General features: G+C 46.8%; 2 protein-coding genes across 9 annotated transcripts in view; one reads left to right on the plus strand and one right to left on the minus strand.

The window, feature by feature from the left end:
- The window catches only part of WASHC1 (WASH complex subunit 1), a 59,263-nt gene extending 40,905 nt beyond the window's left edge, over positions 1-18,358 (plus strand). For both annotated transcript variants that reach the window (XM_079992783.1, XM_079992782.1), the window contains exons 3-11: positions 4,286-4,397; positions 6,779-6,925; positions 10,245-10,381; positions 11,869-12,004; positions 12,806-13,010; positions 14,001-14,147; positions 14,790-14,948; positions 15,677-15,745; positions 17,565-18,358. In XM_079992783.1, the coding sequence (XP_079848909.1) occupies positions 4,286-4,397; positions 6,779-6,925; positions 10,245-10,381; positions 11,869-12,004; positions 12,806-13,010; positions 14,001-14,147; positions 14,790-14,948; positions 15,677-15,745; positions 17,565-17,716 (1,264 nt within the window). In that variant the 3' untranslated portion in view covers positions 17,717-18,358. The remainder of the gene's footprint in view (positions 1-4,285; positions 4,398-6,778; positions 6,926-10,244; positions 10,382-11,868; positions 12,005-12,805; positions 13,011-14,000; positions 14,148-14,789; positions 14,949-15,676; positions 15,746-17,564) is intronic.
- A 1,368-nt stretch (positions 18,359-19,726) lies between these two features.
- Positions 19,727-24,892, minus strand: part of DDX11 (DEAD/H-box helicase 11) — a 35,155-nt gene continuing 29,989 nt past the window's right edge. For all 7 annotated transcript variants that reach the window (XM_079992345.1, XM_079992346.1, XM_079992347.1 and 4 more), the window contains 6 exons: positions 24,042-24,110; positions 23,776-23,876; positions 22,939-23,023; positions 21,763-21,838; positions 21,148-21,302; positions 19,727-19,880 (listed from right to left, as the gene is read on the minus strand). In XM_079992345.1, coding sequence (XP_079848471.1) covers positions 19,833-19,880; positions 21,148-21,302; positions 21,763-21,838; positions 22,939-23,023; positions 23,776-23,876; positions 24,042-24,110 — 534 coding nt within the window. In that variant the 3' untranslated portion in view covers positions 19,727-19,832. The remainder of the gene's footprint in view (positions 19,881-21,147; positions 21,303-21,762; positions 21,839-22,938; positions 23,024-23,775; positions 23,877-24,041; positions 24,111-24,892) is intronic.

Below are 24,892 nucleotides of genomic sequence, written 5' to 3' on the forward strand. Positions count from 1 at the left end.
AATACTTGGCTAGTTTAGATGTATTCAAGTCTCCAGGGCCAGATGAACTGCATCCAAGAGTATTAAAAGAACTGGCAGATGTGATCTCAGAACCACTGGCAGTCATCTTTGAGAATTCCTGGAGAACAGGCGAAGTCCCGGCAGCCTGGAGGAGGGCAAATGTTGTCCCTATTTTCAAAAAGGGGAAAAGAGAGGACCCAAATAATTACCGCCCAGTCAGTCTGACATCAATACCAGGGAAGATTCTGGAGCAGATCATTAAGCAAACAGTCTGTGAGCACCTAGAAAGGAATGCTGTGATCACCAATAGTCAGCATGGATTTCTGAAAAATAAGTCATGTCAGACTAACCTGATCTCGTTTTTTGACAGAATTACAAGCCTGGTAGAAGAAGGGAACGCAGTGGATGTAGCCTACCTTGATTTCAGCAAGGCATTTGACAAGGTGCCCCATGATATTCTTGTAAAGAAGCTGGTAAAATGCGGTCTTGACTATGCTACCACTCAGTGGATTTGTAACTGGCTGACTGACCGAACCCAAAGGGTGCTCATCAATGGTTCCTCTTCATCCTGGAGAAGAGTGACTAGTGGGGTGCCACAGGGTTCTGTCTTGGGCCCGGTCTTATTCAACATCTTTATCAACGACTTGGATGATGGACTCAAGGGCATCCTGATCAAATTTGCAGATGACACCAAACTGGGAGGGGTGGCTAACACCCCAGAGGACAGCATCACACTTCAAAACGACCTTGACAGATTAGAGAACTGGGCCAAAACAAACAAGATGAATTTTAACAGGGAGAAATGTAAAGTATTGCACTTGGGCAAAAAAAATGAGAAGCACAAATACAAGATGGGTGACACCTGGCTTGAGAGTAGTACATGTGAAAAGGATCTAGGAGTCTTGGTTGACCACAAACTTGACATGAGCCAACAGTGTGACGCGGCAGCTAAAAAAGCCAATGCAATTCTGGGCTGCATCAATAGGAGTATAGCTTCTAGATCAAGGGAAGTAATAGTGCCACTGTATTCTGCTCTGGTCAGACCTCACCTGGAGTACTGTGTCCAGTTCTGGGCACCACAGTTCAAGAAGGACACTGACAAACTGGAACGTGTCCAGAGGGGGGCAACCAAAATGGTCAAAGGCCTGGAAACAATGCCTTATGAGGAACGGCTAAGGGAGCTGGGCATGTTTAGCCTGGAGAAGAGGAGGTTAAGGGGTGATATGATAACCATGTTCAAATATATAAAAGGATGTCGCATAGAGGAGGGAGAAAGGTTGTTTTCTGCTGCTCCAGAGAAGCGGACACGGAGCAATGGTTCCAAACTACAAGAAAGAAGATTCCACCTAAACATTAGGAAGAACTTCCTGACAGTAAGAGCTGTTCGACAGTGGAATTTGCTGCCAAGGAGTGTGGTGGAGTCTCCTTCTTTGGAGGTCTTTAAGTAGAGGCTTGACAACCATATTTCAGGAGTGCTCTGATGGTGTTTCCTGCTTGGCAGGGGGTTGGACTCGATGGCCCTTGTGGTCTCTTCCAACTCTATGATTCTATGAAATCCAGGGGCAACAGCTGCTACCAGAGCATTGGTGCCTTATCCCATCAGACAGAAGGCACTGCATAGTTGTGAAGATCACCGATGAACAAAGTTATGCTCTCACTTGTGCATTAAGAGTATGGATTGACAAAGTTGCCGTAAAGCATGGAGATTCTGGAAATGCACTGATCATCTGTATACAGGTTAGAATAGGGAGCTTATGAAGAGGCCAAACAGACAAGGATAGATTCCTTGCAGAGCAATGGCTTCACAATTAGAGGCAGTAATGCTTCTGAATACCTGTTGCTGGAAACCACAGGAAGGAAATGTGCTTGGGTCCTGTTTGTGGGTTTCCCCTGGTTTGCCGCTGCCTGCTGTTTACCATTCTGCTACAGAGACATGGCCATCTGAGACCCTTATCGGTTCTCCCCCCCATCACCACACTATCTCTGTCCTTCTGTCTTGAACAGATTTATATTCTAGTGCTTTTGCAATTCAGAGAAAAGGGGCAGATGCTGGTTTGTTTGAACTGTAGGTTGGACTCACACCTTTATATGCCTCTTAAAGAAAGAACCTCTGCAGCTCTCTGTTTCTAAATGTGTCCTTAAGACTCACCTGAAAGGAATCCTTGATTTTTCATAGCAGAACTTCAGGCTGTACTTAGAGAGGAGACATAACACTGCATTCCAGCTGGTTAAGTCAAGGAAGCCCTAACTATAGTATAAGGTGAATATAAAATGCATTGCGGATCACAGCCCAACTATAATTGGGGTGCATGCAGATGACTGTTTGCCAAGTAATTTTTGCCATTGCTGTTACACTGTGGTTGTGATTCCCTGTAACCACTTGGGAAGTAAGTCATCTTCATCTGCACTGGCTTGCAACTTGGGAAGGAATCCTTGGCAAGCTTCTCTACCTGATCAGAAATTTAAGGAGCAGGAAGAGGAAGGCAGTACCAGTGACCAGCTTACCAAGTGGTCACATGCATGATGTGGTGACTTCTCAATTGTTAAAAGGTTCTCTGTCTTCATCCTTAATTCCTGTTTGCATCCCATGGAGCTTCAATTAGTCACAACTCATTGCCCCGTGCTCTCAGTGTTGACTTGCTTCCTTTGTGGATTGAGAACCCTTGCAACAATATCAGTGTCATGTGGGAAGAGGACAGAAAGGAAGAATAATAGAATCACAGAGTTGTAGAGTTGGAAGGAATCCTGGGGGTCATTTAGTCCAACCCCCTGCAATGAAGAAATCCTGCAATTACCCCAGGAGTTAAAATGTGAAAGGCTTAAAGGCATGTGCTTTGCATATTTCAGATCCCAGGTTTAGTCCTTTGGGTTTTGAGTTTAGGAATCTTAAGATATCAGACCCGAAGGCCACAGAGAGCCTATTCCATTCAGAGTAGATAGAACTTGGGTGGGTGGGCTGCTGGTCTGACTTGGAATAAGGCACATATTCATTCGAAAATGAAAAGGTAAAATGATGCTGGCATGCTCAGCTGAGCAGTTTTTTCCTTTTCATGTGGAAGTTATTGGAGGTGCCATTGTACACTGTGAGGCAGCTTTCGAAATCAAAGTGTCCTTCTTCTTGTTTCAATATTTTATGAAATATTACAAATACTCAATGACAGTAAATAGCAGGGAAAGTTCCAAACTATGGTTGAAATAAATAAAAACCAAAGTGTTCTTGTTCACCTTGTATACCTGTAGTATAGAGCCTACTCTAGGATGCAGTGCACAAGTAACAGTGTGTATCCCACAATTGCTTGGTTTTATTTTTAGGTTCTCTACAGATATGTTGCGAATTTGCTGCCCTAGCAAGGCTGCAGTAACAATCACTTTGTACACCTTCCTTAGTCAGCAACAATTGGATTATTGACTTGGGGATCTTATATGCAGTTTGAGCGCTTGTTTGTGCCTCGGGCGGAGATTTTGCTGCCACTGGTGAAAATCTCGGAAGGATTAAATTTGGGTGGGAGGGGTAGGTTTCTTAATGGGGGGAGGGAATAAAGGCAGGTGCAGAATGAAGCAGTTATTTGGCTTGCCCGCTACATTGCCACTCCAGCAGAGCCGGATTCTAATATTTTCCCATCAAAACAAAACCAAGCACTGTCAGACCCTCAACCCTGTCACTTGCTCAATCCTTCTGTCATCTAACACAAGCAAAGTGTTTGCCTGGTCACTCAGCACTGCCAAATCTTGGAGGTGGTTTATAGAGGATAGTGTAAACAACCACACTGCGATCCAAGAAAGCTAAAATGTTTGGCAGGCGCAAACTGACGGTAGCACAAGGATGGGAAACCTCAGGCCCAGGGCTACAATACGGCCCTCCAGGCCTCTCTGTGTGGCCCTTGGAACTCTCTGCAGGCCACATCCTTCACTAGCCCAGTCTTTGCCCAGCCAGAAGGTGTGCTTGAACTCTGATAACGCCTCTTGTTTTTCCAGACATAGGTTAGAGAGAGGTGTGAAAATGTGTGTATAAAGGTGAAATTTGCATTAGTTGGTCTGCCCACTTTTGTCTCTGACCTCACCCACCACCGGCATGTGGCCCTCCAAAGGCTGCCCAGAAAGGATTGCGGCCCTCGGCCTGTAGATTGTTCCCCACCCCTGCTGCAGACAAATGCAGAAATATCAACACAGAAGCTGGTTTCAGGAGGCCATAGGAAAAGCCTGAAAAGTGTGGGTGGCTGAGCAGTTAAGTGGTTTGTTGGCTTAACAGTTGAGTATTTCGTCTGAATGTTGGATTCTTTCTTAGGATTTCCCAGCAAGTGGAGGCTAGCCGGACACAGCTGCGGGCTATTGATGAGAGAGTCACTCTTGCTCAAGCCAAAATCGAGAAGATAAAGGGCAGCAAGAAAGCTATCAAGGTACTGCATGCTTGCTGTGGCTACTCTTCTGAAATCCCTCACACTGGTTTGACTAAAGGGTCCAGCTAATTATAGGTGGGAATCCTGGTGTCGGTGGATATGGGCCGGCTCTTGCAGTTGCCCAGTCCAGATTTCGCCCCCTGCGCTTGGCATCTGTACTGGAAGAAATGTTTTCCCTGACTTGATAGTCCAAATACATTCCGTGCACAAGGAAAGCCAAAGTGATGCCCTCCAAATATTGGTGGACCTCAGCTCTCATCATCCCTGACCATCGCTCTTGCCAGTTGAGGCTGCTGGGAGTTGGGGCCCTATATGTAACACCAGTGCCCCCTTTATGGACTTTAGTTATCCTTTGATTTGGGTCGGAGGAAGAGGAAGTTTTCACTGGCAGAAAAATGCAGGGCATTGCAACCACAAATTCGAGGTGTTTGGAATTTTTCAGAGCTCTTATGCTGAAGCACTGCACAGCTCTAAGCTCATCTGCAGCAAGCCTCTCTTCTCCTTTTGGAGTAGTGGGGGTGGAATTCTATTGCCTTTAATCTCCCCAATTCAGTTTCTCCTATTAAATCCTAGAGCATTACTGAGCCCAAAGGATGTTCCTCAATAGATGCCCCTGCTTTCCAATATTCCAAAGTCCTCTTCTCTTTTATTATTTCAGCCGCATTTCTCCTCCTCCCTCAGTGCATAAAGTGCCTTGCAGTATTTCTATCTTTCTTTCATTGGCAAATGGCTGAGTTTGAGCATTAGAAGTCAGAGATGAGGGTTCGCCCACAGTCACTGGGGAGCTGTTTAGCTGAGACAGGGCTTAAACTGATTTCCCCCATCTGGAATCACATTGACCCACAAGGGGTCTCACTAGTGACATTGCAAGTGCTCCATTCTCATATTATGCCTATGATTTTGAGTCCACTAAGTGCATTGTTGTAAAGGGTTCTCCTGGGAGGGTGCCCTTAGACAACCCCACCTACTCAGGAGTTCCTTGGAAGAGGGATGCTGAATGACCAGGGTAAAAACCAACCCTGCCAGGTAGTACCTGCTGCCACCTGTTAGTCCCCCAGCCTGAGCCAGGGGAAACTCAGGCTCTTTCTGGACATCCTTGGGATTCTCAGAGGCAAAAGACAGACCAATCACTGTCCTTTGAGCCCCAAGCCCACCATTACTCAACAGTATAACGCCAAGCACCCAGGTACCAGATTTAGAGCCAAGAAGCCACAGCAGGATAAGTGCAATACTTTATTAAGGAGGTTATAAGCATAAAACCCACTGCCAATAAAAGACAACTAAGAAAAGTCTAAGGACACAGGTGGCGCTGTGGTCTAAACCACTGATCCTCTTGGGCTTGCCGATCAGAAGGTCAGTGGTTTGAATCCCCATGGCGGGGTGAGCTCCTGTTGCTTAGTCCCTGCTTCTGCCAACCTAGCAGTTCGAAAGCACGTCAAAGTGCAAGTAGATAAATAGGTACCGCTCTGGAGAGAGGGTAAACGGCGTTTCCGTGCGCTGCTCTGGTTTGCCAGAAGCGGCTTAGTCATGCTAGCCACATGACCCGGAAGCTGTACACCGGCTCCCTTGGCCAGTAAAGCGAGATGAGCGCCGCAACCCCAGAGTCGTTCACGACTGGACCTAATGGTCAGGGGTCCCTTTACCCTTTACCTTTAAGAAAAGGCTAATGGTGCAAAAATGCATTCAGGAATTCGAGTGCAGAGGAGGAAATAACAAAGCGAGCTTCTCTCACCTTAATACCAACCATTAAAGTCATGGGCCCCACTGAGGCAGCAGGCTACACCCAGGCCTGCATAGAGGTTGCAATTCACCACCCTTCTTTGAGCCAGGCCCATCAGACCAAAGCCAGAGACCATTTTAATACAAAGCACTCTGCATATAGAGAAGGGTGGATTTTGCTTAGCCAATCAGGGTCTTGGGGCATCTCCCCTCTATCGCTGAAGGGTGTACGTTTTTGTACAAAATCTACATTCTGGTTGACCATGCAGCTGCTCAGTTAATTCCTGCGCATAGTGACCTTGGCACCAGACACCCACAGGTGGCAAGATGAACTAATTAATGGACCATTTCCCCCTCAGTGGAGACTGTACTCTAATTCTCAGTAAAAAGCCATTTTAAAATGAGTCAAAAAGGGGGAGTGATTTCTTTGCAATTATATTTCATATCTCAGAGGGCCTCAGCATGACTTGTAGGTTTATTGCATGGGTAAGGAATTAAAAACTGGGAGTTGAAGGCACCCAAATGCCGTTCATGAGTCCTAGCTTTGCATTAACAGACTGATCCCATATGTGCTCACTTTCCATCGCCACATTGAATGTGTCCAGGCAACATGCCCTTTTCCTGTTCAGATTCTATTTCTCCCTTTGTGTTTGTCCTCCCAGGTGTTCTCCAGTTCCAAATACCCTGCTCCCGAGCGGCTGCAAGAGTACTCCTCTATTTTTGCCGGTGCTGAAGACCTGGATGCACAGAAACGACCAAGGCGCAAGATTCAGAGCAAGCACAGAGTATTAGATGAGAAAACTCTGCAGGTAAGGTTGATGGGCAGCTTGCCAGCATCCTGTGTCTGCAGGGATGGGACTCCTCTTGGGTTTGGATTTTGAATGGTTGGGATGTGTGGATGAAAGCCTTAATTGGGGTGGCAGGAATAGCATTAGGAGAACCCTAGGGAATCACAAGTAAGGCAGAGAACAGGAGGGTTCTCTACCCGTTGCTGTATCAGGGTACCAAATCAGGGTGGCAAGTGTGTGTGCGTGCATGCGCCTGCATGCGTCCATGTCTCCTACTGATTGTGTCACCCAGAGGTGGGGGACAAACTGCTTTCTGAGTTGTTTGGGGCCCACACGGACAGGCAGAGGAAGAAGAGAGGAGAGAAGCTCTCAGTTCCCTTGGTAATTGTCTACTTCTCCCAGGCTCTAGTCCGGAGGTTTTCAAACTCTTATGCCTAGGAAGTTCTTTGGATAGTTCTTAAGGTGTTCTCCATAACGTGAGCTTCCTGTTCACAAGGAGCTCCATTTCAGAGTGTTGTGCCCTCGCTAGAACATTGGAACTACTGAACCAGAGTCTGTGCCCACAAACCTGGAGTAGTTACAGGTAGGTAGCCGTGTTGGTCTGCCATAGTCAAAACAAAATAAAAGAAAAAAAATTCCTTCCAGTAGCACCTTAAAGACCAACTAAGTTAGTTCTAGGTATGAGCTTTTGTGTGCATGCACACTGTATCTGAAGAAGTGTGCATGCACACGAAAGCTCATACCTAGAACTAACTTAGTTGGCCTTTAAGGTGCTACCGGAAGGAATTATTTTTCTTTTAAACCTGGAGTATTTTTCCTTTTAGCAAGTAAGTTTTATAATGCAACTGGCAGTTCCTCCGGCTCTTAGGATTCCCTCTGGGATTCCCTTGTTGGCTGCGGAGAATCAGCCAGTTAAGTACCCAAGAGTGGCAAGCAATATAGCTCACCAATCATTTTACAGGTCTTATTTTAGCCAGGGAAACGTTCTATCCTCAAGAGGAGCGCCAGCATGTGATGCTGCCTTCCTCGGACGTGGCTAACATGCAGTTCTGGGACCTGGAACAGATGGGAAAACTCTTCTTTTTTTTCCAGACCAGAGATCAACTATAAACTGCTTCTGGGCACACTCTTTCTTTCCTCCTTCCTAGAGAACCCAAAAATAAAGCTGCCTTTGAATTATTCAGCGCCTTAAACTTTCCTGCAGTTTAATGGAAGCAGAGTCTGTCACAGTAAAAAGTGACATGAATATTTCAGGCTGGGCTCGGAAGTCACGGGAAGTGTGCGGAGAGCTTGTTAGCCCACCCAAAGGCAGGGCTGCTTCCAGCTGCTCCCCTCTGGCCCTCGCTAGTCAGCTGGAGTCTGCCAGTGACATTTTTCAAAGGGAGGCTGATAAAATATGCCGTGTGCTTCTCTCTAAAGAACACATAGCAGGCATATCTGGAAGCATGTTCCTAGTCCCCACAAAGATGGCCATTAAACACTCACGTATTCTCATGAAACGAACAAAAACAACACTCCCCACCACTGAGTTAAGAGTATCAGTTAGCAGATGGCAGGGAAAGATCTCTGCCAAGAATTTTAGTGAGCCACTGCTGCTTTGGGCTGGGTGGGCAATCTAGTCTGTTTCGCTTCCCATGTGCAAGGCTCCAGTTTAAAAATCCGGAAAGTACGAGTTGGGAAGACCTCTGTAGAGCTAGCACCGCAGTGGAGTATAATTCTCCATTTGATATTTGAATACCTGCTGAACCCATCACACCTAGGCTGTAGCGGGGAGGCAAGTGCGAAGCTACACCGTCATGAGAGATGCGAAGCGAGACCCATCAGACAGAGTGGCAGGCATGCAGTGCTAATTGAAATTTATCAAAGGGAGGCTTTTGCAACCACTCGCTGCTCCAGGACTAAGCGAGGACAGGGAATGCTGCTAGCAAAGGCATCAGCACTCTGTGGTGCTTAAAAATTAAATGTTGATGCATGAATATTAATGCTCAGAGGGAAGGTTTTATTTCTGAAGTTTATTGACCCCCTTCCCCAATAACAGTTCGTCCTTTCCTTTTACCTTGGAACATGTGAAGATGTTCATTTCTCAGTGTATTTCAGTTTATCTGCAGAGTCTTTCTCTCTTACTTAAAAGTGTGTGTGTATGTGTACCATATATCATAGCATCATAGAGTTAAAAGAGACCCCAAGGGTCATCTAGTCCAACCAAATCCAATTTGAAACCATATGGAACCCTGCTTAGCTTTTTGCAAATGTGCTAGCAGTTTTATTGCTGCACTACTAGGTATATATGTGTGTACACACACACACACACACACACACACACACACACACACAAAGAGAGAGTTTTATTGAGGAGATATAGCTATATTTCCAATAAAGCAGTACCATAAAACAGAAATACAACATAAAAACAAGTTCAGTGGCATTATGAAAACAGATGAAGCAGGAATTCAGTAGTAACAGGGTCCAGTCTTATGGGTCACGCAGAGCCTGGGCAAAAAGGTATGTCTTTGCAAGACATCTGAAGCAACTGATTTGTGCTGCTCAGCGTACAGCGAAGGGAAGAGCATTCCACAGTGCAGGAGCAATGGTGAGGAAATGAATATTTTGAGGGTTACCACCCTGTGATACTCTGAAGGCTGCAGTGCCATGGGCAAAATTCCCCAAATGCCATGAGCTATCTAACAGATCTATGCAGGGGCAAATCGTCTTTTGGGTTTCCAGGTCACAGCCTTCCATGCTGATAACAAGACTCTGAACTACTCATACCTTTAACCAACCAAACCCCCTATATCTTTAATCTCCCCCCACCTCCAAATCACCCATTTGGCTTTGGGAAGAGAGCAGGGGAGGCTACTGCAGTCAAAGAAGACATGGCATACATAATTTGGAATAGCTGAGATGGTGAACTCGGATAGGACAGGGAGGCCAGCTTGCATGTTTTGATTTTTTTACCTGTGAAGCGTTAGAGGAAACGTCTTCTTCCTCTCTTCCATCTAAGTACTTGGCTGTAATCATTCCTGTGCATTTGTGGGAGCGGGGAATGCTGTGCTATATTTGGAGGACAGAGTTGCAGTGAGTGGGGGGAAAACCTGACCTCCAACCTTGGCAGGGACCGCACAGGGGGTTCCCTGAGCTGGAGCAATGTCTCTTTCAAAGGCAACCCCATTCAAAGGAGCAGTATTGTTTGACCCACCCACCCCTCTCAACCCAACAGAAAGTGTGGCAAGCAGTGCAATGCACTTGAGAGACAGAGGTGGCGCCCCATTTCCTGGGAAATGGGCAAAGAACCCACCACCTCGTCTACGTTGTTGACAGCTGCATTGCTTCTGTTTTGCAGGAGAAACTGAAGTACTTCCCAGTTTGTGTCACTGCAAAAGTCCATCAGGAAGACGATGCAGAAGAAGGTCTCGGGAGCCTCCCTGGGAATATTAGTTCTCTGAGTTCTCTGCTGCTCTTCAATACCACAGAGAACCTGTAAGTGTTGCCTGCTAATTGATGCTTTTTGCTAGTCCCAAGTGGACTGAAATACCTGCTGTGAAGGACGCTGACACCCTCCTGCAGCCCCAACCCAATACAATAGCTCACTACCAACAGATGAACCTCCCCTCCTTTTTTCTTTTCTTGCCACTACTCACTTATGGCAAGGGATGAAGGATTTTCACTGCCTTACAGTGGTCTTCTTGGGAGTCAGGAGAAGTCAGCCAACTTCAAAGTCTCCTGCCTGGTCCCTTTGACCTGCCACCCCTTCTGATCTCCCACACACGTTAAACCAGTAGCGTACCTTTATTAGCTGAAATAGTCCAAGCAGCATGAGGGACAGCCAACACCCGAGTGTGCCCAGTAACCAGTACAACCCAGAAATCCAATTAAGCAGTTTATTTAAGAGGTGCATTTTTAAAAAGTGGAGAGAAGGGGGAGAAACAGAGAGTGTGCACAGTCCAAAGGATAATAAAACACTTAACTAATTCATTCTAAACTAGGCAAACAAACACAGCACACTGTAATCTCTGTAAGCTGGTTGCAGGATTCTTGGCAGCATTTTATTTGTAAGGGCTCTTAGCCTGGATGGGCTCCTGATTGACATGTGACTCCAGAGTAGCCAATCATCTACTTGTTCCTTTCCCCTCTTTTTTCTTTTTTTGTCTTCTCATAAATAATTGTGCTTATAACATTCTGAAGCACCAGCTGTGTGTGCACTTGAAAGAGGTGTGTTCTTGGGGCAGTGGATTTGCCCTGGACAACAGTATAAAAAGAAATGGAGGGGGAGGGGGAGGGGGATGTTTGAGCAGGAGAGAAGCAATGTCAACAGGTTGTTAGATGTGTCCCTGCTCTTTCAAGTTCCCCTTTATGGTACCCTCACATCCTAGTTCCTGCTTTGTGCTGGTGGAAGAATACTTGCCTTTGACTTGGGCCCTAGCTGGTGCAATTTTATGCAGTTTTGTGGCCCAGTGAATTAAATGTGAGCAGGATTTTAGATGTTTGTCTGCCGCGGCTTCCTTGGGCAAGGTAGACTCTTTTAACCTTGGTTTTTCATCAGCAAAATGGGAACAATGATGATCTGGCTAGAGAGCATGAATAAAATTTAAGGAAGTGAAGATACAGATATGTTTCAAATCTTCCTCTGACTTGGGAGTTGCTGTTGTCGATGACTCTTCAAGGTTACTGTTTTTGAAATTCTTCTTTAAATTTTTCAAATCAGTTTTGTTAGTTATCCCACAATAAATTGGAGGTAGAATTGCTGCTGTCTGTTGTGTTGTTTCGAGGGAGATCTGTGCAGGTTCGGGCTTGTGGCAGCATTTCTTGGCTCTCTGTGGAGTCTACAAGAAGGTGAAATCCTGATAAGTGGAGCAGGAACTCATTTTCATTTTAGTCTGGCCCCACATTCCTGCCTGCGTGAGTCTGCTGTGCTCTGGTTGAGATGGACTAATGCGATCCCCCCCCCCTTCCTTCCTTGTGGCCAGTTATAAGAAGTATGTTTTCCTTGATCCTCTGGCTGGAGCAGTAACCAAGACCCATGTGGCTCTAGCAACAGAGACAGAAGAGAAGCTCTTTGATGCCCCGCTCTCCATCACCAAGAGAGGACAGCTGGATCAGCAGGTGAGAGACATTCTGGGGTGTGAGGTTGAGGAGCCAGGGAAGGTTTAGGTTTCTTAAATGTGTGCGTTGCTTCCCACTCTGAATGTCCCAAAGCAATTTATAACCACCGTAGAATAATACTGCAGTGATTAAATCACACAAACATTACTAAAACAGATTTAACAGTACTGTTGTTATCACTGTTGCTGCCCAGGAATGAAAAAATGCATTTGCCTGATGCTGAAATGACCAGGTTGGTGCCAGGCAGAGCTTTTTGGGGAAAGCATGCCATAAGTTGCAGGAGGCTGCTGGAGAGACATCCCATTCTGTCATGACTCTCCACACCTCCCTCAGATGTGGCATGCAGAGGAGGACCTCAGAGGACCTCTCTCTGGGTCTGGGGAGGCTCACAGAAGGGAAGGTGGTATTTTTTGGTGCAAGTGAAGATTCCAAATTGCCCTTCTTCCCAGGGCTGGGTTCCAAGTGTTGGGGATGAGGGTGTCCTCTGAAAGATATCTGTTGCCTCCCCACACCTTTCTGAGAGGCCTGTTGTTAGCTCTTAACAACCTCATATTTGATTTCAGAGAAAGAAGGGTCACCGTGAGCTTGCCAAGAAACCGGCAAGGGCCAGTAACATGTACATTAAAAAAAAAAAAGAAACGCCAGTTTATCATACCATGACATATTTTTCCAGGCTCTGGCTGCCGTTTCTCCCCATATTCCTCCTGGCTGTCCTGCTTGGGTGGGTGGGTGTATGTATGGCTATCTCGCTGTTAACCACAATAGTCTAAGGGTGTTCTCCACTTTTTGTGTATATTCCAGGTGGCTGAAAATTACTTCTACGTGCCCGATCTAGGGCAGGTGCCCGAGATAGATGTGCCTTCCTATCTGCCTGACCTGCCTGGCATTGCTGCTGACCTCATGTACAGTGCTGACCTTGGGCCTGGCATTGCGCCTTCTGCTCCTGGCCCCGTTGTACTGGATCTCCCCACCTTCAGCACCGAGACCGCAGAGCCCTTCCGGCAAGGTATTCCTCCTCCTCTTTTGCCATTAACCAGCCAAGATGGCTATACTCTGCCTCCACAGTCACGGGCAGCAATGCTTCTGAATACCAACTGCTGGAAACCGCAAGAGGGAAAAGTTCTCTAGTGCTGGGTTCCTGCTTTCAGGTTTCCCACAGGCATCTAGCTGGCCAGTGTGAGAATGGCCATTGGTTGATCCAGCAAGCTCTTCTTCCCTTAAGGAGAATCCTATGCAAGGTCTGCTAACTTTCTACTTCATTGTCTGTTGCTGGAGGGTAGGTGGAAGGAAAGAGAGAGCATACCGATGTTAGCTCTTCTTAACTGTCAGTTTTTTACCCACAAGTGGTGTGTCCGAAAGGACTGTCTCCGTGTGCTTTCTTACTATGTCATTTGAACGCAGGGGAATGAATAGGGCTGCCAGGTTTGCAGACTGCCAACTCATTTTAAGTAGGAAGTGATGACCCTTGATCTCTGCTCCTGATGTAAAGAATTAGACCCAGAACACCCTTGATTTAGTTTAATGGTTCTGGTGAACATTGGGGAATAGTGATTTGGGGCTGACTTGTATGGTGGTCCTGTTTCTTAGGAGGTTTGGGGTTGTGACAGTGTCTGATTTGGTTGCAGAGGGGCCAGACCATTTCCTTCTGCGAGTTATTACTATTGCATTCCGCCCCGTCTGTGTGATAATTGTGTATTTTCTTGAAACATGGGGATACAACTAATTGCTATCCTAAAGGCCTGCAGAATTGAAAACTCAGGAGCATCCAGGACAGGGTTGGAAAACTTGTGGTGCCCCAGATGTTGGCGACTCCCTTCTATTGACTCCAGCTAGCATGGCCAAGTCAGGAGCAATGGGAGCTGCAGTTCAGTAACAGCTAAAGGGGCCACAGCTTCAGCACCCTCCATCTAGGGGGCAGGACTAGTGATGCAGAAAGAGGGCTCGCGTTTGCACTCCCCTTTCATTTTGTTAATCTTTATTCCGTTGTTCCTTTCAGATCTTCAGGAGGGTGCACCCCCACCCCCGCCTCCTCCCCCACCTCCACCCCCACCCCCTGCGACTGCCCCACCTCCCCCACCCCCTCCTCAGGCCCCCCCTCTGTCCAAGTCTCAAGGGAGCAAAGAGAGCAGTGCAGCAGCATCAGGTAAGGCTGGCACTCTTCTGGGTTATTTGGAAGATTTAATTGTAATGCAGTTGTAAAGCAGCCCTTTCACGTGTTCATGAATCTGCACAATCTAATTGTATTTCTTACAACAGGGGTGGCTAACTTGCAGCCCTGCAGGTGGAAGAGTGGGGAACCTGCAGCCCACAGGATATTGCTAGACCTCGACTCCCATCATCTCTGACCATTGAGCCATGCTGGCTGTGGTTGATGGGAGGTGGAGCCTAGCAACATCTGGTGGGCCACAGGTTCCACACCCCTGCTCATTACTGTCCCCCGTATGACAGATTTGGGGTGCAGAGGAAGTGGGGAGGAGCTGAGGCTGACAGTGGCCTGCCTAAGTCTGCTTAGCAAGTTCAGGGCTGGGGTGAGAGTTGGACTGAGGATTTGCACCTAGAGAGCAGGGGGACCTTGAGGGAGGGAGTGGAGTGGTTTAACATATGATGCTCAGAAAGCCATGACACGAGAACTCCAAAGCTCCCAGGGCAAAAACAGCAGAGCTCTTTAGCAAGGCATCTTGCCGCATCCTTTTGGACTGGTCCCAAAGCCAATTCAGGCATGCGATCACTGCTGGGGACCACATTGCGGGTATTTTGAAGAGCCCATTTCTCTCCCTCTCTGCAGCTGCTGTTCAGGGGGCGCCAAAGGAGGTTGTGAACCCGTCGAACGGCAGGGCCACTCTGCTAGAGTCCATCCGCCAGGCTGGCGGCATTGGGAAGGCCAACCTCCGCAGCGTCAAAGAGCGGAAGCTGGAAAAGAAGAAGCAGAAGGAGCAAGAACAAGGTGCCGGCTGCTCTCCCCGTTCTGCCCCCCCCCCCAGTCAGAACCAATGGATTGTGTCAAATGGGATCAAACATGGCAGAGCCTAAGGTGCCCCATCCAGCAGACTGGGCCCTGTATTTACTGACCACATTTAGCCTCCAACTGCAAGACTACACTACTGTGTTTCCTTAGGAATGACTTGGCTGCTGGTTAGAATGCTGAGAAGCATTCCCATACTGAGAACCAAGGAGGTAGGTTAGAGGAAGTGGCCTCTTTAAAACGTGGCTTAGCCTTTTTCTAAGCCCTCTTCACTCTCTGCTTGGGCTACATCACAGCCTTGCATTTCCTTAGGCTTGGTTCAAATAAACTGTGTGGCGCTAATAGGGCCCATTTGGTCTGGTAGGGCAGGTGGCAGGGAGGCAAGCACAAGGAGGGTTGAGTCAACTAATGCTAGGCTTTGTCCCCTTCTGCCCAGCCATGAGAGTTAGAACCTTGTTGCTTTTTAAAAGGAAAGTTTCTGTGCTCCTTTGGCATTGCAACATTCATAGCCCTGCCCATGTATTGTATACCAATATTGCTATCGACTTTCAGAGCGGTGCAGGTAGAGCAATCCCACCAGGTTTCCCATTGTCTTTTTAAAAATGAAGTCTGCCAAGCACTATATATATATTTGTCAGCAGACTTGCGCTACTTTCTGCATTCTGTTATCGTCCGTCTGATTCTGTATTTCTGGTTTTGTTTCCCCCCAGTGAGAGCCACAGGGCAGGGTGGAGACCTCATGTCAGATCTCTTCAACAAACTGGTCCTCCGGCGCAAAGGTATGTTAAGATGCATCAAACTGTTCCCTCTCCAGGTTTCTAGCAAGGCAAAAAGTTAGGGAGCCTGCTGACGGCAGAAAGTATGGCTTTCTTCTTGCAGTTCATCAAGAGGTTCAGAGCCAAGTTACACATTATGCAGATTTAGATTCCCCCCAGCACTTTTTTCAAACTTTCAAAATCAGTTGTGTGAGAGAGAGATTCCCCATTGGGGAGGAAAGTCAGGTGCACTCCACGTCCCAGGCCACTGTGGGAAATGCTGGACTAGATGGGACTTTTGCACCCTCCTGTCCAGCAGGGAGGGTCTCATGCTGACTAGCAGAATTACCTGCTGCTCTGCAAGTTCTGTCAACCGGGTGGCTTGCTGTTAAGAGGTATTTTTTGCCCCTGTCAAAATGAATTTGGATTCTCCAAGTGTTCCAAACTAATCAGTCACTCAGATAATGTCAAGAGGTTTCTCAAGTGTTGGATATGAACACTCAGATATCCCAGCTAAGCTGCTCTTCTTGCCCTCTACTGCTTGTTAACTCTTCCTCCTTCCCCAGGGTTTTAAGGCCCTTTTGGGTGGGGGAAAGGGGCAGGGAGGGCATGGCAGCAGGGGTGGCAAGGGGCAAGCCCAGCTTGAGTGGAGCAGTGCTCAATGGATGGCTCCCTTTCGCTTAAATTGGGGCTGACCTGTTCAAACCAGATGCACCCAGCCCTACTATGAATATTCACACCATCTCTAGGTTTCATCTGTACTAGAAAGGTATTAATGTCACTCCCAAAAGATTGGCAGGATTTGCCAAATCAAGCACAGCTAGAAGACTTCTGTAGTGGGTGCACTGCAACAGCAGGACTCTTCTCTCACCTCCCCACCACAACGATTCAGTTTGCTCCCAGATCTGTTACATCTGGAGCAAAATATGTAGCCCCCTACCAAGTGAAACAGGCTCCAACTGTGTTTCTTAATGTGAAACTCACTGCAACAGTCTGAAAATCCATGTGCAGCAAAATAGCACGGAAGATGCAACACCAGATTGCTTTTGGCTGACTTGGCTGTGAGGGCTGTACATAAGAGCCTGCTGGATCAGGCCAATGGCCCATCTAGTCCAGCATCCTGCTCTCAGTGGCCAACCAGATGCCTCTAGGACAGCAGCAAACAGAACATGAGCGCAAGAGCTCTCAGCCCTTCCCATGGTATGCAGACAAATTACTGCCTCCACATTGACAGCCCTCCTCGTCCTCCTCCATGAATTTGTCCAAAATCCTCTTTTAAAGCTTTCACCTGTCCTAAGCTATTCCAACATTCAGCCTTGTTGGATGTCCACAAGTTCTAGTGTTAGATAAAGAGAGAAAATCTTCTGTATCCACTTTCTCCATGCCCTGCATAATACTTTTCTCTAAAGTCCCAAATGCTGAACTGCTGCAGGCATACTGGAGTCCTTGAGTTCCTGAGAAGGAAACATGAGCAGTGGCAAGACAAAATGCTTGCTAGGGAATTAGATCCAGGCCTGACCATGGTGTTCTCTGAGGACTATGAGGCATTCTCTTCCCATTAAGCCTGTAATGAGGAATTTCTCTCTCCCATCATCCCTGACAACTGGCTATGCTGGCTGGGACAGGGGGCAGCTATAGTGCAAAAGCAGCTTGTAGGGCCAAAGGTTCTCTGTCCCTGCCTTAAGCCTTCCTTTCCTGGGACTGGCACAGGATTCGACAGGCGGCTTCCCGGTTCACCCTGCTTCTGTTTGCTGAGCTAGTTTGTTTCCCTTGCCCTCTAGCTCACCGGCTGCCACTGGCTTCATGCAGCATGTACTTTCCTTCCCCCCCCCCCCCAACGCAGGCATCTCCGGCAAAGGGCCTGCAGCTGGAGGAGACAGCAACACCCCCAACGTGCCAGCGGGTGCCTTCGGCCGCATCTCAGATACAATCCCCCCTCTGCCGCCACCCCAGCAGCCAGCTGGCGAAGAGGATGAAGATGACTGGGAGTCCTAGATCTGCTCTTGGGACTTTGTTGTGAGTTCACTTCCATACTGTTAACCTGGGTCGACTGCTGGGCTGAATAAAGCACTTCAGCAAGGGGCAGCCTCTGTTCAGGGACGCACTGGTCTCATCCAGAGATCGGATGCTTGTCTTTCCCCTTTCTCCATTCTGGCTTGTTTCTAACTCTTGCCAAGTATGCTTATTGATGGACAGCTGCTGCTTCTGCCCAGCTGTGTGAACCATCTCAAGTTGCCCTCTCTGCAGGACCTGCTGCTCATGCTCAGAAGACCAAAGTCAGGTTAGTTTCTCTACTTCTGAGAAGAGCTGCCCCTGCAATGGGATGGGATGCATGAAAGAGCATCATCAAGGCCGTTATGGTCAGCAAAAAAAATTTACCTCCTTGGTCTGAGGCCTGCCGGGGGGAGAGACATGGGCTTTGAAGGGTGCATAAGGACTGGGAGAGGCTTTTTATTTTCTCTCTCAGCCCACTTTTCTATGTAGTCGGCTGTGCAAGGAAGCAGCACCCTGACCTGTCAATGCAATGGAGTACTGATTTTTTAAAAGTCAGATGCAAGTTAACTGCTGATTTGTTTTCTGCTATGTATCTTCAGTGCAGAATGTAAAAGACAGAATTAAAAATCTGATACCCAGGAAGACAGGGGTGATGCCACTTTTTTTTGCAGCCGGCGCCACTAAGCTTTTTGGGGACAGATACACATACGCCTTGCCCCATTTGAATGGCCACAGGAGAAGCTTAATTATACTACTGTAGTATAAAAAACCTCACTCTCCAGTTTTCTCTTCTCTTCCCCCAAACAATAGGAGATCATCATATACCAGAGGTAATCTACCTCTCCCCTTTCTCCTTACCCTCTATTATCTGTGGACGAAAGATTACATTTGCTTATGGTCACATTAGGTTAAGACAGTGGAAGCTCAATGGCTGGATGCATCTTTAACAGGGACGTATAATTGGCCGAGAGTTCTTAGCTACGAAATGGCTTTGTATATTATGGTCTCCCATTTATATAATACTTGAGGAACTGTAAAAGGTGGGTCCCGCTTTTAATGCATGGAGGGCTGTAGAGAGCAAGTGGTTTAACGAAGCCTTTAGTTCTTGCATGAATGCAAGATCTGTGCCTTCTTTCCTGAGGCTTTAAAAGGGGGAAAAGGGATTGCAAGACACAGCTTGTCTTCTTCCCTGGATGGGCCAGTAACTACTTCACCAGTCCTGTGGCTGTTGCTCTGACAACAGGAACTTTTTTGCTTAAAATTCAGGTAAGCAAGCTGAAAGCTTAGCACTCCCTTTGCAGAAAGGATTTATTCAGTTTAAACTTCTCATCAGCCAGGCTTACAGCTTCAAAAGCTGAAGTGACCCCAGTCTGTGTCCTCCTGACACACGCTCTCTTTCACTTTGTAGTTGGTCACATTCGAGCAGAGGGGAAGGGGGAAAGAAGCTTTGGCTTCTCACGCTTTAAAGCATATTTAAAACAGACCTCTACAATTCTCCAAAACCTCTGCTTGGGTTTTCTCTCCCTTCCATCTGAGCCAGTTCTAAAAAACCAAAAACACGATTTTTCCATTGACTTGTCTGAGATCCAGGCATAGCTGTCAACTTTTCCCTTTCCTTGCGAGGAATCCTATTTGGAATAAGGGAATTTCCCTTTAAAAAAAGGGAAACGTTGACAGCTCTGGATCCAGGACAAAGTGTGTCAGATTCACTAATGAAAATCCCTGTAATGTCCGGGAAAATCCAGACGTATGGCAGCCCTTATCTATAGAGATGACAAGAGAGAGAGGGGCCCAGAACCACCACTGTGCAGATATGCGAGGGGGGAAACGTAATAAACAAGGGATACATGACAAGGGATAAAAGCTGCTCACTTACCCTCAGGAACAGAGCAACTCTTGTCTAGCACAAACAGAAGAGCACCCCTCTCCTCCCACAGGGTTTTTGTAACCTGAACTCGTAGTGCAACATGCCTTAAAGGCTTGGCAACACAAAACTCCTTGAGCATGAAGTTTGAAAGAATGCTTTAGCTATTGAGAAATTCAAAAACAATATTGACATAAACAAAAACTGAAGGCACTTCACACAGAGGGGATGAGGCAGCTGCAAGCATTTCCGTTATCTGAAGGGTAAAGACTCACAACTTGATCGCTTCTCCACATGAAACTGCAGAACAGAAAATGGAAATTACATCAGGCATGGAACCAGGCATGGAACCACCAGAAGCAACAAGGAGCACAATCCCAACAGCCGAGCCATGAGCAGGCATTAAGCACCTGCTGGAACTGGGGAGGGGGGAGGCAGAACTAACTAGTTCCAAGTTGTGCCCCCACCATTTCTTCCGCTGAGTTCTACAATGCCAACATTGAGGCGACACAGGAGGAAGCTGCTAGGTAGCACCACCCCCATTGACTGGATGTAGAGAGGTGACAGCCTAGAGGGAACGGAAAAACTTAGGGCGGGGGGACTTTTTCCAAACCTTTTTTTGTTCCCCCCCCAAAAAAAAAATTGAAGGGGAAAAAGGATTACGAAATACCTTCTTTCCAAACAATACACAAATGTTTAAGACCAGGTGTTAATATATTTAGTCTCCTAAAATGATTTCTGAAACTCTTAACAGGAAGACTTCTTTGTAAAACTATGTATTGGTATCATTACAAAACACATACACCAAGGACAAGCAAGCACCAAGTTGTATACTCTCAAATGTAAGCACAAGATGTATTTCTGCCTCTTGGAGGGCACTGCCTTTGTCACAAGAGAAGGTGACAAAGTGCCTTCTTTGCTTGTGGCCCTCTCACTGGCACAGCCGGTGCATGTTTCTGCCCTCTTAACTAGGCCTCAAAGAACTTGGAAGTGGGAGAAAGAACTGAGCAACGTTAATATTGTTGCCATCCAATTCATGCTGCTGCAAATCTGTTGGGCCAAAAATTCAAAAGACAAAAATGTAAGCGATGATAACACCACTTCTGCATTGGACTGGACAACAAGGCCAAGGAATGCAGCCTGGAATTCTGCCAAGCACATCCCTCCTGCAACATGGTGGCAAGAGCTTTGCTCAATGCAGCCTCCAACTCCTCTTGCTTTCTTACACACTTCTTCCATTTTCTGCAGCGTGTAGGGAGGGGGAACCTGGTCTATGCTTGGAAATACACCAAATCAATAAATACAATGATATGGAAAAAACCAGAGGAAAAAGTATTTCCCCCTCCCAATAGCTTCGAAATTTCCATAAATTTTATGTCTAACTAGATTTAAGAAAGAAGGCAGGCATGGGATGATGTTGGTGAACTGGTGTTCCACACGCCCTCATGAACCAACCTCCATTGCAGACCAATGCCAAGATTCTCATTCCATGCAGTGTGTGTGTGTGTGTGTGTGTGTGTGTGTGTGTGTGTTGTGGGAATAAGCAGAGCCTGGTATTGTGACTCACCTTTCTTAGTGCTGCAAAGGCTGGCCCAAAGGCAGGTTTGGTCTGAGTCCTGTTCTTGATCCACTGAGGTAGTTTGTTGAAAATAGCTGGGCGGGCATACCTGTGATCTAAGAGCACAATGCTGGCAAAGTCCTTTTGATGGCGAATTGCTCTCCCTATTAAGAGAAGCCACACACACAAATCAGTCAGCTGTCAACTTATTACAGCAGGAGCAGCCAACGTGATGCACTAAGGCAAACTTACACAAGTTCACAGAATTACTGTCCTCTCCCCCCTCCCTCCCTACATATAACAGCTGCATGAAAAAGAAAACCAGTTCCTCTTCTGGCTTACAAAAGCTTCCTTGCCCAGTTACTGCTATGGGGAGATTCTCTCTTACCATGAACAGCTAAGCATGTGGCTATTTACAAGACTGGGTTAATGTGACGGATGGCAGCTTGAGGACTGCACAATATTATTGACAAGTTGGTACTTTTGTTCCTGTTGCTTTCACTGCTTGAGGTTCAGGCTACATGCATCAGAAATAGCTGCTTCTAAACTCTGCCAGCCCACAGGAAGCCACCATCACTGCTCTGTTGGAGAACATCAAAACCCACTTGCGAATTCTGCACTTACCTATTGACTGGTTGACCGCTTTCATGCACAAGTTCTCAATCAGAGTTCTGCCTGGTGCCTGGCCTGCAGTTTTTGGCTGGAGGAGGGAGACCAAGATGACAGAGAAAGGTAACAATGAGCAAAGTATCCCCAGAGTCAAGAGCCTTCCTGGCTACCCACCCTGAATGCTGTAGCAGTTTCAGAGGGCAGCACCAGAGCAGGTCTGAAAGCAGCAAGGACTTGAACTACATTTTGGCCTGCCAGTCAAGTCAGGTTGCATATCCAGTACTAGCTGGAGCTGGGCTTGAAGAAAGGGTAAAAGGAGGAGTCAGTTTTCAAAGCTCCACAGTAGGGAGCTATCCTAAATAATGGGGAAACACCTGTCTAGGTGTTTAGCTTTAGAATAAGGTAATGACAAATGAATTTCAAAGCCTGAGATGCCATCTTGATTTGGGCCCTGCATAAGAAGCAAAAATAAGAGGTGTCCCAGGAACTGAGCATGGAATGTGCTGCTTGAGGTACAAACACACATCCTGCCTGATTTACCAAAGAACAACCCCCCAAAAAACCTTACATCATGAAAGCAGCCACACTATCTCTTTCCCAAGCCAATAAACAGCCAGTGCTCTCCACGCACAGGGACATTAAGGGCAATTAATACAACATGCATGGCTCATGCACGACGAGCAAATCATGTCACAGTATCAAGGAGTGATGAATCAGCCACCTAAGAGGAACTGTGCACAGTTTCCCCCTCACCTCAGATGTAATAAAGTTTTCAGCTGAGGCTGCCTTATGAGCTCCCTGTGAAGAAGCCCTAAGTGCTGTTCTGCCTGATGCTATGAGCCTCTGTTACCAGCCACTAATTTGATACTGCAGTAGTTAAATTCCATTACAAGGACCAAGCTGTTAACCTCATGTAAGAAGGGGGAATAATTACAAGCCTCTCTCACTTAAGATGAATGAAGTGTGTGTGTGTGTGTGTGTGTGTTTTTAAGCACTTCGGGTTTCAAAGGAGCAACATTAACTTTCTAATTTGGGTGGCCAATGGGGGGGGGGAGGTGGGGGGGGAAACAGCTCAACAGCAAAAAGGTACATGGCTATGAAAAGAGATCTCCATAATGCAAACGTGTCCCTACACTGCTTTGCCACACTGCAATGCGGATTCAGCAAGAGTGGAAAGGGGTGGACAGTTACCATAGTCTTGTCAAGGTATGCCATTTTCTCTTGAAGTTCTGGAGACTTGATGTTGGGGTAAGGCATGCCCACCATGATCACACACCTAGGGATTGGGGGGGGGGAGGCAAGAGAGAAAGACAAGACACCCACCCACCAACCACAGATATTTTGTTAGCTTTTGTAATACCACCACAATGCCCCTTTTAGCAGGAAAACGTCAGAGGCCATGTTTCATCCTAACACTGCATTAATAGGATTGTGGAGCAAGTACATCAGATACAAGAAAGTTTTCCTCCTCCTGAAATCATGCATAAGAGCTCAGGAAACTTTCAAATAAACAGAATTCGGGCAACCATTTTTTGCCCTGGGGTGGGGTGTGTGTGGCAGAAGGAGGTTTCATCTAGCGTAAGTTTGCTCCCTGTGCAAACCTGTCCCTCTAGGAGGAGCACTTCTAGCTCAATTCAATTTCTGAAACCTATTTTAGTCCTCTAAGTAACAGTGGGGTAGGACGAGCCTTAAGAGAAAATGGCCGCATCTTGCTAAAGGCAAATCATCGCTTAAGGAAGTCCTTCCAACATCCAGAGGCTGCAAGTCTCCAGTCAATGCATTTAATAATTTTATTATTTATATGTCACCCATCCGACTAGGCTGCCCCGGTCATTCTGGGCGGCTTCCAGGAAAAAAAAAGGGGGGGACACAGTAAAATATTTCCTTTGCCCCTTTACCTCATTGCCAAAATCAAAAACTTGAACTAGAAGAAAGTATTTATTTCAGCTGCAGAACTGCACTGGAGAGAAAGGGCTAATGGGGGGGGGGGGGATTTCCACATCTCCTGATCACAAGCCAGTCATTTACCTTCCCAGGTCATCGGAAAAATTGATTCCTTCGCTCATTTTCCCACCGACTACAGAGAACAGCAGCGCTCCTGTCATGAGGCCTCCCGATTGGCTGCAACGCTGCATAAAAGAAAGCCCCACCCCCAGGGGGTGGGTGGTTAAAGATTGGGAAACGAGTCCACCTCTGGGCCAAAGTAGCACAGTTGCCGTTCAGCTTAGCTGATACAAGAGCATTGCCTTTTTCCACTAAGTACCTTAGCAGCCTGCCAGCCCCTTGGCTCTCACCTTGATGCACTTGGCATATTCAGCCAACACCTGCTCCACCTGGTTCGCTCGCTTTGGTTCCTGAAATATCTGTTTAAAAAACGCAGAAAACATCAGCTGATGGAGAGATGCTGAACTCCCACAAAGCGCATTGTCATTATCAGTTTAGTTGCATGTTGTCTTTCTGCACACAGAAATCATGCTGAAAGTTGCTTAATACAAGGAGATCAGCAATAATACATCACAGGATCAACCATTGCAAGAACAATTTCATAATAGCAAACAAACTTAACAGAATACCAAAAAAAAAAAAAAAAAAACCACCCCAGATTTTCAATTCAGTAAGTGTAGCAACATTACACCTCCAGGCAGTAGCAAAAACAACTCAACCTTGGTCCAAAATATTCTAGCCGCTGTTTCTAAATTCACTACAGATTAGAGAAGAATCAGGTGGATCTGACCCAATATGGAGGTCTCAGCTTCCCCACTGAGAATTAACTGCTCCTTTGGCATGACCAGTTCAGGCAGCATCATAGCAGGAAACATGGAAGACGACAAGAGGCCTGTGTAGCATCTGCACCATCACAGCAAGAGGATCTTGGCTTTGCTTTTATTTTTTTTAATTAAAAACACAGATTTTCTCAGTAGGAAACTAAGGTTCAAAACCCCAATTGACTGTGATGCTCCTCAGCTGGGTCCTGGGCAACCTGGTTATGAGGTTGAATGGTTGCTCCGAGGAAGAGGACACAAATTGAGAATCACACACACACAACTGAATGGGTTTTTATTATGCAATGCCATATGTCCCGTTTGCTTATTATTTGTTGTGCTCACAATGAACTCTCAGGATTTAGCTCTCCAGGTTACAGAAG

Source organism: Podarcis cretensis (genome assembly GCF_951804945.1).
Source record: "Podarcis cretensis genome assembly, chromosome: 10".
NCBI classification, from domain to species: Eukaryota; Metazoa; Chordata; class Lepidosauria; order Squamata; family Lacertidae; genus Podarcis; species Podarcis cretensis.